Here is a 17,800-nt window from a genome sequence, read left to right as displayed (position 1 = left end):
ATCAGATTCAATGTCATGAGTTCGATTCTCATTGATTGCAAAAGAATGCAATTATTGATAGATTAATTGTTGAAATGTAATAATTACATCTGCTTTATACAACAATCGAAATGTGATGTTTGAGATAATCAATTTTAGCTCAAATGGTTTTCAGGTGAACTCAACCTTCTCTGATCCATTCGACACATGTTGTACGATTTAAAATATTAGAGTTGCACTCTTTCCACTAACTATAACTTTTGATAAAATTGACGAACGTTTGGTCCTAAAAAGCAATTTAGACCCAAATCCGAAAATAGATTTGTGAATTTAAATTTAAAATGCTCATAATATATATTTTTTCGAATAATAGGTCATATTTTTTTAAGGGAAAATTTGAAATCATTCCCCTTTTCTAAACTTAACTTTCTCCTCACTCCCCCTTCCCTTATTTCTTTGTTTAAACTCCCCAATTTTCTAAAATTTTCAAAAACATCCTTAAATCTTATAATTTTAGTACGTGACATTGTTATACATACCGAACCTGTTCTTAAAGCATATAGCTTTAAGACATACGGTTACGCAAGGTTTCCAGCCTATATACCATGCTCAGCTGATCGATTTTTTTTATTAAAAGGCCCATCGTGCTTCTGTATAATAAATTGAACTGTTTACCTCTTTGACCGGAGTATCGTCAGGTTATATCCACTGAGTATTACAGACTGCTCCTCACAGCCTAACCACGCAGTCGCAACAGATGGTTTTTGACGCAGTTCCTTCAACAGTACTTGACACAACCCTGTTTCGTTTCCTACCTCAAAGTGTATAATAAAAAGCTCAATTTGAAACTAGTACATGAGAGGGGCAAAAAGCCTCGGTTCTTTATTCAAACATACAGAATATTATTACATAGTAACCTCTTGTAGAGGAGGAGAAAATTTTTTAGCTACTGATAGTAGCTGAACTTGCAAAACTCATAAATTTAGAAAGAGAATATTACAAATGTTTTTGAAGAAAAATGAAGAAGTTGAGTGATGCCTTCATCTTCCTTCTACTTGCTTATTTATAGAAGTCCCTGACGGATTTGTAGTTCGGACTTCAATTCTTGCTATAACTTGATTCCTTCCAGCTGTGGTTGGCCCTATCTGGTGGAGTGGTTGGATGGTCCCTCCACTCAAATTGTCTTCTTCCTAGATCATTAATCTAGAAATAGCTTGTAACTTCTGACTTTATCTCCTTGCATAACCGGTAGATATGTGTCTGTATTATATTAGTTGAGATTTCATTTCCTTCTTCTTTTAACAATTTGTGGAGATATGTATTATTTACCATCTGGTTTCTTATTCTCTTGATGCGTCTTTTAGAAACATTTAGATATGTGAAATACATTTTCTTTAGGTTTTTGAATTTTTCTTGTGTGTTTCATTTCCCGTTTTATCTTCTTTTTATATATAATTTTTCGGGGTTAAAGTTTCTTGTCTGTTTATTGGATTTTTTTTTCCTTAAAGATAGGGAATCCAATGGTCTTTTGTCCTTTACCACCGATTATTGGTGGTCCTTGTATTCTACTTACACGGTGGTCCTTTCTTTTGTTAGTGAGATGGTCACATGTCCACTTTAGCTTTGTCGGGAAATCTTTGGCTTTCTGTGTCCCCGAGGAAATCGTGCTTGTGGTCCTTCCCCATTTGTACTGGTGTCAATAAAGTATTTCCGATCAGATCTCGGCTTGAATCCTTTACCAAACTCCGGTTCTTTCTGGTTTTGGCATTCTGGGCAGATGTTCTCCGACTATCTTCCCACATGTGCCATATTACAGAATTTTCGGCGAGTCTCTTTGCTTGCCGGCAGCTTGCTATTCCACAGAAGATTTCTTTTTTTTTTCGAACAGATCTTCTGCGAAGCTTGTTGTTTTTCCTGTCATTGTATTCAACAGGAAAGATCCATTTACAGAATTTTGATAAAACTTAAATTGGATACTTTACTTTGTCCATCTCTGTTAGACATACCCAAACTCTCCATGCTCTCCTGGAAGATATGTAATCTTCATTGAATAAAGAGACTATGGGTGTTTCGTTTGTAGGAGGATCCTTGATGAATTTCTAGACATTCGTGTCTGGCCTCCTTAGCTTGATAAAATAAAAGGCTTCGTGTGAGTCTTTTCCTGCTGGTTCTGGTCATGTACTGAAAAAATACAGTTCCAGAATATCTCCCCTTTACAAATGATCATTGTTCGTCCAAGTTTCATGTACCGCTTCCTATATCCACTTTGGTAATGCTGAAATCTCCGGGAAGCTGGGTGAAGTAGTATAAACTGAGGCAAAAGCCCCAAATTCATACCAAGCCTTGACTTCTTTTGGATATGAATTTTGTTTCATCCATACCCTAAGATATTTTCCTGCAACATCAACTCGAATCATGGCTGGGTTGATGCCAATTCTTGTATTCAATTTCTCCCAAGTCTGTTGGTAAACCTGGAATGGAGAAATTGCAGTTTCATTAGTACCAACCTTAGCTTTGCCCCTGTTAGTATTGGGTCTAAGGTTTATCTCTCCCTTTTCAATCCCGAGGTGAAGGGTTGACTTGAAGACTCGAGATTGAAATCTGAAGTTTCAATTTTTGTTTTGGCCGACTCATCAGAAGATGATCTCGGCTTAACACTTGTGCTAGGGGTACTTGAATCCCCTGCTCTAGGTATAGAGTCCTGTACTCGAAAACTCTCCATTCGGAAAACCAATGGCTTCCCGATGCCTTGGAAGGATAGGCATTTGTGTTACAGATCATAACTGAGTATATGCCTGTAAACATTCTGTAATTCGGTCAGAGACAATTCTCTTATTCGCTTGTTGAAGCCTTCCCGCAATTTCTGCGTTTAGTGCTAACTTGTTGAACTCAGTTTAAAGCATTTCAAAGTGTTCCCTCAATTGCCTCTGCATCTTGATAATAGCATCAATGTCAATGCTGTCCATCTCTTGTTAAAAAATCTGCAAGAATATTTTCATGAGATTTTATTATTATAATATCAAAAATATAATTTTGACATAGTGGCTTACCATCTTAATAATATAAACTTCTCAGGTTTAGATTCTATTCTATTCCTTAAGAAAACTTTCACCTTGTGTGTTATCAACTTTAAAGTAAATTTCTTTGCAAGTAAAAATAATGGTCATTTTTCAAAAGCCCTTTTTACTGCATAAAATTCTTTTTCGTTGATATGCCATCTTACGACTTCGGCATCTGAGAATAAAACACTACAATACATGCATGGTTGTTCTCCATCGGGTGTGAGCTCAGTAAGTACTGCTGCCCACCAATGATCAATGATATCAGTATATAATACCAGATCATCTTCATCTTGGGAAATAACCATTTTTGGAAGATTCTTACAAATCTCCTTTAATTGGCTTAGTCCTTTCGTGTGTTCTTCTGTCCATATAAATCTAGCATCTTTTTTCAATAATAGGACTAAACACATTTCTATGTTTTGCTAGGTTTTTAATAAACATCCCAGCAAAATTAACAACTTCTAAGAAACTTTGAAGTTGCTTCTTGTCTTTGAGACTTTCTGGAAAATTCTGCACTTTTTCAACTATATGTTCTTGCAAAATTATTCCTGACTCATCGATTTCAATTCCGAGGAATTCAATCTTTCTTGTTGCAATGACTGCTTTATTTTTGATAAAACCAGTCCTTTTTTTTTACAAACATTGGAGAAAATCTCCAAGTGTTTTACATGTTCATCAATATTCTTCGATGCTATTAAAACATCGTCAATATAAACAAACATAAATTTAAAATAATCTTTAAAAAGATTATCCATTTTTTTAAATATCTGAGGTGAATTAGCCAATCCTATTGATAATACCTCCCAAATATAGTGTCATTGGGGTGTGTAGAAAGCTGTAAACTTCTTGTTTTTGTCCTGCATTCGAATATGATAAAAACCAGACTTAAAATCGAATTTAGAGAAGATCTTGGCATTGTGTATGCAACTGATTAGATGTTCTCTGCTAGGTATAAAATACACATCAAACTCCAGAATCTTATTAATTTCTTGATAATTAATAACCAATCTGGGTTTTCCTCGTTTTATCTCACCATGATTTCGTACCAAAAAACCCGGAATGCTATATGGTGACATTCTTGTTTTGATTAAACCAATGTTTAAATGTTCTTAATTATAATCTGCATATCCCTTTGATCAATTATATTAATCGGGATAGGCTTACAACGGACAAATTCATACTCTTTGTCTTTCTTAATTTTAAGGCAAGCTTTGAGTTGATTTCTATCCCACCGTGCCAAGAGATTTTCATTGTAATTTCCTTTAATCCTTTTCTTGACATCTTTCAATGATACCTTAGATTCAAACTCTACCTCATTCTTATGTAGAGCTATCTTAAGGCATTCTATTTCTTCTGGTTGGAGTTTTTTAGCATTGTTTCTCCAAACCATCTGGAATACTTCATTTTAGGGTTCAGAAGTCTTCTTTCATCACCACGCTTGCTGCGAAATTGAATAGGCAATTTTCTGTAAAATGCCTCTACTAATCGCTGGACTATGATTTTATGATCACAGGGTGTTGTGAACACTAATCTTCTAGTCTCATTTTCTTGAGTATAGGATTTGAACATTTGTAGGAAATTATTTCCTAATAATATGTCAGCTCCTGTATTATGAAAATAAATTAGTGGTGTTTTTACCTTATACCAAGGTGTTTGTCCCGCACCTCCGATCATGATTTCAGTCATCTTAATCCCTTTACATAAGATTAAGATTCTCCTAGAAAAATCTCTTCTAGCAATCTTTGGTAATTCTTCTTCCAAATTATTTGGAAAAACTCATCGTTTTGCTGTATAGATTCCAGCTCCTGAATCAATATAAGCAGCAAAATATTCTGCCTTATATTGTTCATATATCATCCCTACTGGAATGTATATGGAGAATGGGCTTATGGTTATTGGATTTTCCATATTCTATCATCAGCCATAAACTCCATTCCATACTCTAGACATTTCCAAGGTTTGTGTTCCTCGAGAAACTCTAGTCCAAGTATCAGTCGATCTGATTTTTTCCCTGGAATTCCTTTGATATGAACTTCCAATTCTCCGATATTAATCATTCCTTGGTAAGTTCCTATCATAGGTTGTTTCAAATAGTATATGGTATTACAAGGAAATTGATTCCTTTGTTTCGTAATATCAAATACTATTTCTACTTACTTCCACCCTTCTGGGCATCTAAGCTTTCCTATTGTAGAAAAACTTTTTAGCTCTGTTGGGTTTTTGGGACAGACGATTTTCCCCACATGTAACTTGTAATTCTATCTCCCTGGAAAGATAATCTTCTTGATTCCAATCTAAGACTTTGATTCCTTTGTAGAATCGATTTGTCTTGTATTTGGATATCTGTTTCTTGTATTAAAGGAAACTCAACTCTTTCTGGATAAATTGCCTGGGAAACTTTTCCAAATATCTCGGGTATTTCAATGAACTCATTTCTAATAAAGAATTCTGAATGATGTGTATTAGATAGAGTATGTGAAATTTGATAGGTGATAGAATATGGTCTATTACCTTCTTTCATCAGCCTTTTTTCCTTGAAATTTTGATGCAATGTCAAGGCTCGGCTAAAATCTCGATCTGCCAGGTTGTAGGCTATTCTTGGATAGATTACTCCTACAATCTTTCATGCGCAGAGATTTCCTGAGATATTTCCCAGTACTGAATCTTGAAGGTTCCCCATTCTTTTATCACATATAGCAATATCAATGGATGAATCAATTCCTTCTTTGAAAGTAGCTTTTATCATAATCTGGATTGCTCCGATATGAATCCAGGACATAGTCCTTGCTACCTCTATCTTGAGTTTTTGTAATTCCTCCTTAATTTCTTCATAAGGAATTAATCACATCTCCATTCTATTTCCTGTAAGTTCCATAGGAATTGTCATTTCCCTTCCGGAAACTTTATAGATTAGATGATGATTTCTGTTTCTTAGGCCAAGACTTCCTAAGAAATTTTCTACCTGTTCTGCAGAGAATCCTTGACTATCTCCGAAGACTATGATTTTCTCTCATTATCTTTTGGACCATGTTATGAGATATCGTTGTCTGGCTAAAGAACTCAGACAAATCTTCATGTGTTTTGTAATGCCCGAGATTTTCTGCGTTATTAATCTGAAATGAGTTGTTGATTAATTGACGTGATTATAGATGGAATAGATTAGACCGGGATAGGCGAAAAGGATATTTAAATTATGTGTGAGGATTGAGCCTCGCGCATATGCGCGTTCCTTCCGGGCGCATATGCGCGGAGTAGGCAGAGAACCTTGCGCATATGCGCGACATGGATTCGCGCATGTGCGCGAGGGTACCCGAGAGTTGTGAAGAATGGAAAAGGGCCTCGCGCATATGCGCCGAGTGAGGGCGCGCATATGCGCGAGTCACCGTGATGCTACGCGCCGAGACATTATGTCTCGCGCATATGCGCCGAAGAGGGTCGCGCATATGCGCGAGACGTGCAGTTTGAAGAAATGTGCCACATGGCTTTGGCATGCAAATATATACGTACAAATCTTTCATTCCTCCCTCAGAATCAGCAACAGTCTAGAAATTGTTGCCAGAAATCCTTACGCTTTTTATTTTAGGAATTTGAAGTTTGCGGAAGATCCGTCCGTCAGAATTTCAATCCGACTTCAATACTGTGCTCCTAGTGACACATGCTTCATATAGATGTAAGTTTTATTAAGTTTTGATATGTCTTGAAATTATGATATTACCAGAATCGAATGTGATTCATATATGATGTTCTTGACATGTTAGACATCGTAGAACCAAAGACAGATTGGAAAACAGACTGATTATAGAATTGTTATGAATTTCAGAGTTGATTGGGTTAAGATATGATATCAGACGTGTATCGTTATTGACCATGAGTTGCAGGAATTGATATGTATCGATTTGTACTGCTGGGTATATTGAGATTTTACAGTTATGCTACTGAAACAGAATTTGATTCAATTCTGATTATATCCAGTATTGATTGAGGGAGATATTGATATTTTATTCCTCATTATTGTCATTGCCAGATTGAGTATTGACAGGCATTGAATCCGAGACTTCGACAGAGTCAGATTGATATAAAGAAAGGTATAAATAAATGTTGATTCGGGATTGCACAACTCGAGTTAGATTTGAATTGAGTTTCCCAAAATCACATACTGAATGATTATTGCATTTGATATTTGCAATGCTTGATATTGATATGCTTACTCTATTGATTTATAGCAAAGCATAAGTTAGAGTTGGGCAGATCCGCCTAGTCTTTGGTAGAACCGCCATGACAGAACCGCCAAGTCACTGGACTTTTGGATATATATTGATAGACTGAGGAGAAGACCGACTCCTATTGCAGATCTTCAATATAGACAGCCAAAGTCTGGGACTAAGAACGTACCACCATCTAGCTGGGGTAAAGTAGATGGGAGAACGTTGCGTTCTTATTCAGATCGGGATCCCTAGATTAGAGATGAGTCGAGTCTGAATGATGAGTCTAGAGTTTGATTTACAGTTTATATCGATTCATTTCTTTCAGATTGGATACATGTTATTGATATGTGTTTCATGCTTTTATATATATGTTTTTATATGACTGCATGTTTACATTGTTTATACTGGGATATATATATCTCACCGGAGTTATCCGGCTGTTGTCGTGTTTGTATGTGTGCATGACAACAGGTGGGATAGGTTCAGGGTCGAGGAGATGAAGAGAGGATCGTGATTAGAGTGGAGACTACGGACTTTGATTAGAGATAGGGTTTAAACACTTGATTTGTAGTCGTTAAACCTTAGTTTGAATGATTGTATATAGTACAAGACTTGTACTTTAATACTGACTTGTATATTAGAATGTATTACATTACGTTCCGTATTTCATACTGTACTTTTTAAAAAAAAATTTAGACCATGTTTATTATAATTGATTAAATTGTCTCAAATGATGATTAAGAGAATGATTAGCGTCCGGGTCCCCACATGTTTCGTGTCGAAACACCTCGTCTTCAGTCAGATTCTGATTCAGTTCCATCTGATTCTCCCTGACTCAAGACTTTTTCTTCTTCATATATACTTTCATCTGAGGCAATATCGTCGAATCGGTATACCTGAATAAGATCTTGGTAATAAACTGCTTCTTCAATATCCAGGGTTGGATCAAATCGTTTAATACCTTTTTTTATCATTTTCTGGACAGTTGGTCGAGATATGACCCCTTGCTCCACATGTCCAGCAATTACAATCCTTGAAACTTTCATTAGCTCGAGTATGAGCTCTTCTGAAAGTTTTCTTCGTAGGTGTTCTTCATGTGCTTCGAGAGGTACTCGATGCTTGGGATGATATCATGCTTCTTGATGGTCCGCTTCTTTGTCCAGATTTGTAAGATCTGGATTTCTGTCTGGACCATAATGTTCTTGGTTTCCAAGAACTTCTTCCACTTCTAGCATAAGGATGAGTTCTAAAACTTTTCCTCTTATGCTTCTGTGGTATAATTCCAATAATCGTTGGAAGATCATTTTTTTTACAACGCAATGTTTGAGCAAATTCACTTAACAATGGATTTGATATCTCGATTAATTATTTTTTGAATATTTATGATGAATTTGAAATCAACAACAACATATAATTATTTTAAATTCACATCTCTCGATTCAAAAACTAACCTTAATTTATTTCCTCTTTTCTGGCCTAAAATATACAGGGAGAGTCTCGTCGTATTGCAATCGGATTGGACTAAGCCCAAATACCCTTTTACTGTCTGTAGCAAAACTGACTATAATTTCTTTTAAAAAAATACCTAAAAAATGACCTCCATTCGTTATATAAAAATATTTATATCGATATTTTCGGATTTAAGCATAACTATTTATTACACGCTTGGGATTACTGTATTTTCATCAACAAAATGGTGACGAGCAAAAAAATAAAATAAAATCAGGAAGATAAAAACTAAAAAAAAAAAAAGAATTGAATGAGGAGCCGTATGAGGTGAAAATCTCATGTAAAGTTATGAAGAGTGGCAATGTTTTCCCGACTTTCAAATCGTATATTAGTTTTACAATTTTGAACTTAATTAGTGTCAATTTCTTGGAGTGTACTTGCGAAGCTTATTTCCTTTTAATTATTATAAACAGGAAATATAACCACTTTTCCCACAATTATCAGCCAAAATTTGTCAACAAGAAGAGACTTCTCGTTCAATCTCCATTAAAGGTTTGGCTATGAAATTGGGTTCAACACTATCTTCAGATATAACAATGGCATTAATTTCTTTTATCTTTTGCCAAAGAAATTCCCATAGTCCTATATACAACACATTCGAAAAATATTAAAAAAATCATGTGAGATTTATCATAATCCTTTTTTTTTTTTCAATGATAGTCGTTAGATTTGTAAGAAAAATAATGAATTAGTGACATCAACGGATTATCCGCTGAAGGGAATATTTATATATATATATATATATATTAAATTTAAATGAATTCCGAGTTACAAATAAATTATATAGAAATGAAATTTAAATGTTTATTTCCTCTTTATCTAATTTTGAATTGGGATATGGACCAAAAATATTTTGAGAATGTTGCGTCAAACAATTTATTTAATATAAAGAAAAGATCTTTAATGATCAAGTCCTTTTTACTTTTTCCTAAAATAATTCTCACTCTTTTTTAACTTTCAATGCTGTTGTAAACCGAAAATATTAATTATTGAGGTTTAATAATTATATATATTAAATAGAATAATCTTATCACGACATTTGAACGATTATACAATTTAAAAATTTCGAGTTATATAATTATCATTAATTATATATTTTGATAAATCGAGGAGAAATTGGTTTTACGTTAATAAATCTCTTAAAAAGTTTTTTAAAATAAAATAAACCATCATTCATGTAATTTACTTTCAAATTTTTTTATTTTAATTTTCTACATTTTAATCTGAATTATAAACCATTTGAAAGTTAATTAAATAGAGAAAGAAGAATAGCTTCTGCATTAAAGATTACAAATAAATAAACGGATCTCTAATAGTTAAACCACATAATCAGTCCCATAAAACATGTACTAAAAATAAAAGAATAAAATGCAATATTTTGGAATACAAATCCTAGGAAGCAAAATCCAAGACCACTCACGCCACCAATGCGACGGCCAAGATGACACCGGCGGCGGCCGACGCGAATCCTAGGCCGTTGGTCACGGCACTGCTTTTGGCGGGCGCTGGAGAGTCTCCGGTGGAAGGAGGCAATGCAGGAGATGTCGAGGGAGAAGCACCACTTGAGGCGACTGCCGGAGGAGGAGAGGGCGGCGAGATAATGGGAATGCGAGAAGGAGGAGAAGCCAGCGGCGGCGTGGAGGGGGACTTTGTCGGAGCAGATACAGGGGAGGAGGCCGGTGCTGGGCTCGGCGGTTCTGTGGCGGCGGGAGACGGTGCTGGCGCGGGGGAGGGAGATCTCGCGGCAACGAAACCGACGAAGACCGCCACCACGAAGAGGGAGAAAACCCTAGAAACCGCCATTAGAGATGGAGAAAGCTTGGGACGAACGCGAAGCCGCAAAACAAATCTAGTGAGAGAAAGGGAAATGTTTTAGAGAGAGGAAGTGCGCTGTGTGAGTACGAGGAAGGGCTTGACATGGATATTTATAGGAGGAGTTTCAGGAGTCTTACACGTTGTGAGATTTTCTGATCATATTGACCGTCGGATTGTAGGTGGACGGTGTAGATGCGATTAAAGTTATTTTTTAAAACAAATTATATGGGAAAGTAATTAATAAATCAATTTCCCATTTTTGTGTAAAAAAACGACACGGTTTTGTAATAGCTGTAAAACGCTTTTATAATTAAGGCTTTCCCATCTTGTGTAGTTTTGGTTGGATTAAAGTGTTTAAGGGAAACCGCGTACAATATATAATTTGATTACAATACTTATATTTTAGAACACGAATTCTAGTCCACACACATAGTAGGTTTCTTGTGAGATGGTCTCACGAATCTTTATCTGTGAGACGTAGGTCAATCCTATCGATATTCACAATGAAAAGTAATAATTTTGGCATAAAAAGTAATATTTTTTCATGGATGACCCAAATAAGAGATCCGTCTCACAAAATACGACCTCATGAGATCGTCTCACACAAGTTTTTATCATATATATATACATAATATATATATATATATATATATATATATATGGAAATAGACCATTATTAGAACTATGTATGTTAGGGTTTTTGGAATCGATTTACGATGTCAGTTAAGTGGTATTGTGGGATGTATATTAAGGTTAAATCAAAATTAAAAGATCAGTTAAATTTTGGTTAATGAACTTTAATGTATCTGATATGTTAGTTTTTAATATGTAGAGACAAAAATATAATTTTTGTTTTTATGACTTGCTAAAAGAAATATCAGAATATGATGATAAACGATATCTATACGATGGTTATGGTGCCCGGATAGCGTGTTATCATGTTCCTTATATCTGAACATCATTATCAGATTTTGATCCATGGAGAAACTAAAAGGCTCTATAACAGAAGAATGCATAGATTTAGAAGATCAGCCACTCGTTTTAAAAGATTAAGAATTATAGCTTCAAGTACATTTCATCTACAATTTATTTGTTTAATTTTTTATGATTTAACATGACAACTTTTGGGTTTTTATATGGTTATTCTCCGACATAGCTTTATATATTACATAAAATCTACTGTTTATAATTTTAGGCATGTAGTAGGTATCTGTGAGATGGCCTCACGAATCTTTATCTGTGACACGAGTCAACCTTACCGATATTCACAATAAAAAGTAATACTCTTAGTATAAAAAGTAATGATTTTTTATGGTTGACCCAAATAAAAGATCCGTCTAACAAAATACGACTCGTGAGACCGTCTCACACAAGTTTTAGGCATGCATTGTAATCAGATTCTCTCCAATATGTGAATGGATGACTTTTTCAAGGTTCTAAAAAGCGGGTGATGTATGAAAAAAGCGTTATGATGAAACTTCAAATTTAAACAAGTTTAAAATGAGATTTAAGTGTGAAAGACTATTTTAAAGTTTTTATTATAATTTTAATAATTTTAAGTCAATTATAAATTAAATAATGCATAAGCATACAAATTTTTAATAATAAGAGCATAAATTTACAAGTTATAAAAAACATAAGCCTCAAAATAATAAATTGTATAGAATAAAACTTCATCGTTGTCAGGTCAAAAGTCGCCTCTTCATCGCAAAAAACAGAAGGTTTCGGGACAATTTTTTCAACGCCTTTAGTTTTTCTTTAAAAAAATTACATTATTGAATATTAATCTTTAAAATAAGATTCATAAAAAATGGAAAAAATATTAGCTTAAAAATTTATCTAACAAAGGTGCTTTTAACGTATTTTACACACTTAATATGATCATTCAAAAATTTAACTGTTTTTTACATTGTCGCGCTAATGGAAGGTTTTTCCTCAAATTTTACGTTTTTCACGTTTTTTAAAATACTAATATATTTTTTTGATATGTAAGTAGTTGTGTTATTGTTTAATCTTAAGAGAAAAGCTCTCCGATCTCTCTTGATTCAACGACTTCTAACTTGTTCTTAGTGATATGTATAATAATATAAATTAGTTGCTACAAAGTAATTGTTATAATTTCTTCCGAACATATTCACTTGCATATGTTATCACATTGCAATTTGTAGTTTGCTAACTTAATGTATGTCAATAATAGAATAGGGCCTAAATTATTATGAATTCATGGAATTATTGGTGTCCTTGAAGATCAGTAGCCAACTATATTGGTCCAGTTCGAAACATAAAAAAAAAGCAAGTAATATCTTTATGAAACGATATGTCAACTATATTTATATTTACTAACAATAAGTAATTTTTTTGTACTAAAAAGTAATACTTTTTGGTGAGTAACCTAAATAAAAATCTGTATCACTAAAATTGACTCATGGGAGCGTTCACAGAACTTTTTGTGTAAAAAAAAAATAGGATGTTTTTATTTTTATTTTATTTTTTCCATTTTTCGGAAATTAGATATGATACAAGTAACTGAAAATGGGTGGGAATATTTTACTTTTTGGTAGAAACAAAAAATGGGACAATCAGTTTCTATTTTCTGGACTAGTTTTTTGTTTTGTTTTACATAGTAAATATATTGCTCTCCATTTCTATTTAACAAAAATATTTTGTTCTTTTTCCTTATTTTATTTATTTTGCGTCCATTATTATTTATAAATATTATATTTTGCTACCAATTTTATCCTCAAATACTTTTTTTAACGTAAATGTGATTTTTTAAATATATTGCATAAATATATATCTCGATTGTTCATTTAAATTTTATATATTTTTATGTTAATTTTTATTAATATAAAATTTAAATTATGAAATGTGTTTTATATAAGTTTTATTTTATTAAATAATAACATATAAAAAAATAACATATAGCATATTAATAGAGAAAACTGAAATCGTATTGAACCCTAACCAAAACCATAAATTAACTTTAAATTTTAGGATGAATACACAACTTAACATATGTAATAAATTAATTAACCCCAATTTTTAATACATTTTTAATCAAATTAAATATCTATAATATTATAATTTAATATTGAATAATTAACTCTATATTTTTTTCCTCACCATAAATTTGAATTCAAAAAATCAATCAAAATATTGCAGAAGATGATGTATTTAATTATCAGATGATTTATCAATGACAACCATTAATGGAAAGGAACAACAATGAAGAAAGGAGGTTCCCAGAAACTAACAATGCATTTCTTACTGGATTGGTTCCCAGAAATCAATTTCTTTAACCTACAATTCTGGCAAAAAAAGTAGAAAAAAAGCTCCAACCAAGTTGTCAGCTCAATTCACATCAGTTTCCAGATTGCATTTTCTTAGCTTCGTCGAGGGGAGATGGCGTCATTAAGTGACGAGAAACCATGGATGAGAAGAACCAAAACTTTACTTACACAATCATTTGGGGTCAATACAACCCCAAGAACTTCCACCAAACCGTCCCTACGACACCCCAGATTAGTGCGTTGATTATGGCCATGATGAATCCAAATTTGAAGACGTCCGGAAGATCTATGTAACCAGCTGTTGTCAAATTTGAATAAAGAAACAATTAGTCATTCGATAAGTTAAGAGTACCAGTTAGAAAATCAGATCGGGTTTGCTTCCTTTTTGACCTAACTACCAAAGAGGTGCAAGACATATTTTTCAAGATTACAAAAGGATGCTTTATGGTATAATGCAATGGACTTTTCTAACAATTTGATTTATTATTTTCACTGAGGCAAGGATGTATTTGAAGTAACTGCCAGCGGATTATCTTGAGTTTCGCTTTGGTAGCCCATGTCGCAGGACCTAACAGATAGAGCAGCTGTGTATGATAACGAGAAGCGTTAAATAGACGTACCTCCAAAATATACAGCTGCCTGACCACTGCTATAATGTGTCAACGCACCAAATAGATTGGTGTTGTAAGCAAGAGCCAGTGCTGATAGCACACCAGGCACTCCAGAAGCCAGATGCATGGCAAGAAAGGCTGAAAATAGTGCTCCAACGTGGCCTGTTTGGCTTGCGAATAAGTAGTGGATCAAGAAATAAGCGGCTTGCAGAAGGACGAATGCTGCAGGCCAGCTTAATGATAATGATTGGAGGGATTTGGCTACACAATTCGACATCCAGCTTACAATGCCAAGGTTTGTCAACTGGCCAGCCATGCCCACAAGAACTGCAAACCAAGCCAAAGTATCCCAAGCGGACTTTTCGCTTAAGCAATCATCCCAATCTAGAACTCCGAGTAGTAAGAGAATTGATAACCCAATCATGGCAGCAACAACACTTGCGATACCGATAGCATCTCTGCGCATATTCTATTTTATATTAATTGACTGTAAAATTGACAGTAAACAGTAAGGCCATGACAACAGGATCGTCTACAATAGTTATTATATACTAGTGCTAAAAATGTGTTTTAAGTAGTTTGAAGTATGTATGCATAAATGGGCAAATTCAAAACAAAACAAAAAAACTTTTAATCCAAGAGTTACTAATGTTAAAGGAAGGAGTTCCTAAAGCAGAGAATGATGCACCATAAAAATCTAATCTCATCCAAATAAGTAATTTCATTCACAAAATTTATACTTGATTGCAACATAAAGAATGAAATCAAAACCCAATTTCCATTTGTTTCAAGCCAAGCAAGTTAATATCAACAATTGATATGCCATTGATAGTCCAGTATTGAAAGAATCAGTTTCTAATAAGTTGTACGTACCCGAAAACCCACAAAGAAACTGCAAGAAGCATTGTACCAACCATCACCCATTCATTTTTGGTCACGGGGCCCATAAGTTCTAATTTCTTTGCGGCCATTGCAGGTGCCTCGGGCGTGTCTTTGGTTTCGGGAGGATAAATTTTGTATAAGATCAAAGGTGAAGCTAGAAGAGAAACAAAAGCAGGTAAACTAGCAGCCTTGAACCAAGAAACCCATGGATTTGCAATTATGACACCAAGTTCCTCTGCTAGTTTAAGGCATAGCAAGTTTTGAGCTGCAGCAGTTAGGAAAAGAGCACTAGAGTTACCGGCAGACTGTCACACATCAGAAGAGCTGTGAATGAGTAACAGAGAGGCAAAGAACTAAAAATCCCACATGAACTGATATTAGATAACTGCACTTCAACAAAGAAACATTACTCATATGGCTCTCAACTTTCAATCAAGATCAATTAATTAAATACTCTTTCACAAAGAAATATATGGAGTCAAAAGTGAAGCTAACAAGACCTTCTATAAGTTCCCAGATAAAAAATGGGCCTAGTTAACTGGTACTCATTAAAGAAAAGTCAAAGCACAGCATTAAAAATCGTGCAACTTCGACCTATAGTTCCATCCTTCCAGGAACTGAGCATCAATCGAGCACTAATTTATTCTACCTTTTACAAAATAGGGAATGCTTTAACCACTTCGGTAAAATTTTGTTCGTTGGACTGACAAATATTAATCAAATTCAACCTCCGGATAAAAGTACCCTTAAGCTAGTAGGACATGAAAAAAATAAGGTATTCAAACCCGAAATGGAGATGAAGATTGCCAACATTTGAATCTCACAGAACACATAAATAGAACATAAACCAAGGACTAGATTGCTACACAAACCGTCAGTTACAATGATTAAACAATAGTTTCGATCAGAAGCAAAACTGCCCATACCAACTTCATATGAAAAACTAAGAACAAAAACAATTCCACATAGCAAAGAACGACCATTTTCACATGATGCAGAAACAAAACTGGAGCCCCATTGATAGAACCAATCAACTTCCCCCAAGCAAAGCAAACAAACGAACAGAATTTGAGGCAAACAACAAACCTGAAACTGAGACTGTACTAAATAAGAACCAATCTTCTTCCTGGAAGAGTCCCCGGGACTACTCCCAGCCGCCAAAGACAATGATTTGATGATTGGCAAGAAAACGCCCCCCGCCCTTGCCGTGGTGCTCGGCATTGCCGGAGCAATCAACGCCTCACTCAAAGTCAACCCGTATGACAACCCGAGCGTACTCTTACCCAAACATTTAACAAAAAACGTCGCAATTCTATCACCTAAGCCTGTCTTGACGAAACCCCGAGCAAAGAAAAAGGATATGACAATCAGCCATATGACTTCATTGGTGAAGGCGGAAAAGGCTGCGGAAAAAGAGAGGGTTTTGGTTATAATGGAAGTTGTGAGCCCAAGAAAAGCCCAAGCGCCGACGGGAAGGGGACTGAGGACCAGTCCGGCGATGGTGGAAAGGAAAATTGAGAGCAATTGCCAAGCTTGCAGGGTGACTTCAGGCGGCCTCGGAACAAAATATCGAACGATCAAACCGATGGATATAGAGATCACGAAAGGGACGAGCTTGACTCCTTGAGGCGGAGAAGGTGATGGTGGCTCTGATTCCGTGGGGCATGAGACGCCGGTGGATGAGGAAGGAACGGCAAGAGAGCTACCAAGCGGTTTACGGAAGAGGAGGGGATTGAAAGGGCGGCGGTGAATGAAAGGAAGGTTGTGGGCGGCGGTGGGTGGGCAATTGAGCAATGGGAGGGGGCGGATGTGGGTGGAGGAAATGGAAGGAGATGGGCGGAGGAGGTTGGCGGAGAGGCGGGAGAAGGATGCGGTGGATGGAGAGTAGAGAAGGGCGATGCTCTCCATGTTTACAGCGGGAATCAAAGGATTCTTGGGAACTGCGTGTCACAGTGTGTGTAATTGTATTGTGTAGAGAGGCGGAAACTACAATAGAACATGGGTGGAGAAAAAGAAGAAGAACCTCAGCTTATTTTCTGTTTGATTAGTTTCATGGTCGGGGCTATTGCCAGGGCAACAACTGCTTCTGCCAGAGAAGTGAAACGTGTTGATTACCTTTCAATCAATTTTTTTCATACCTATTAGTGTAATTTTGTTAAAAATGAAAATTTAATATCAAATTAATAAAATATATTAAATTACAAATTTTATAAAAAAAATTTCACTACTCAATTGTGATTTTCTTCACAAATTGAGAGATCTATTTATAGAATTTCTTTGGAAATAATTCAAAAATAAATATATCATTACATATATCATCACACACTAATTTTCAATATTTAGAACTTTTATTTTCAAGATTCAAATATTTCAACTCTTAATTTTCAACATTCAATAATTCTTTATTTTCAACACTTCTCCTTGTGATGATGATAATGATACAATAA

The 17,800-nt window shown here is 34.9% G+C and overlaps 1 protein-coding gene across 1 annotated transcript; it reads right to left on the bottom strand.

Annotated features, from left to right (window-relative positions):
• Positions 1-13,744: 13,744 nt before the first annotated feature.
• Positions 13,745-17,390, bottom strand: LOC142554039 (dicarboxylate transporter 2.1, chloroplastic-like). Its single transcript, XM_075664649.1, has 4 exons — positions 16,440-17,390; positions 15,345-15,658; positions 14,481-14,929; positions 13,745-14,158 (listed from the first exon to the last, which is right to left on the bottom strand). The coding sequence occupies exons 1-4, from the start codon at positions 17,259-17,261 to the stop codon at positions 14,043-14,045; spliced, it is 1,701 nt and encodes a 566-aa protein (XP_075520764.1). The 5' UTR covers positions 17,262-17,390; the 3' UTR covers positions 13,745-14,042.
• Between the last annotated feature and the right edge of the window lie 410 nt (positions 17,391-17,800).

The sequence above is a fragment of the Primulina tabacum genome, chromosome 8 (genome assembly GCF_025594145.1).
Source record: "Primulina tabacum isolate GXHZ01 chromosome 8, ASM2559414v2, whole genome shotgun sequence".
NCBI lineage: Eukaryota > Viridiplantae > Streptophyta > Magnoliopsida > Lamiales > Gesneriaceae > Primulina > Primulina tabacum.
This window is presented reverse-complemented; position numbering and strand designations above follow the sequence as displayed.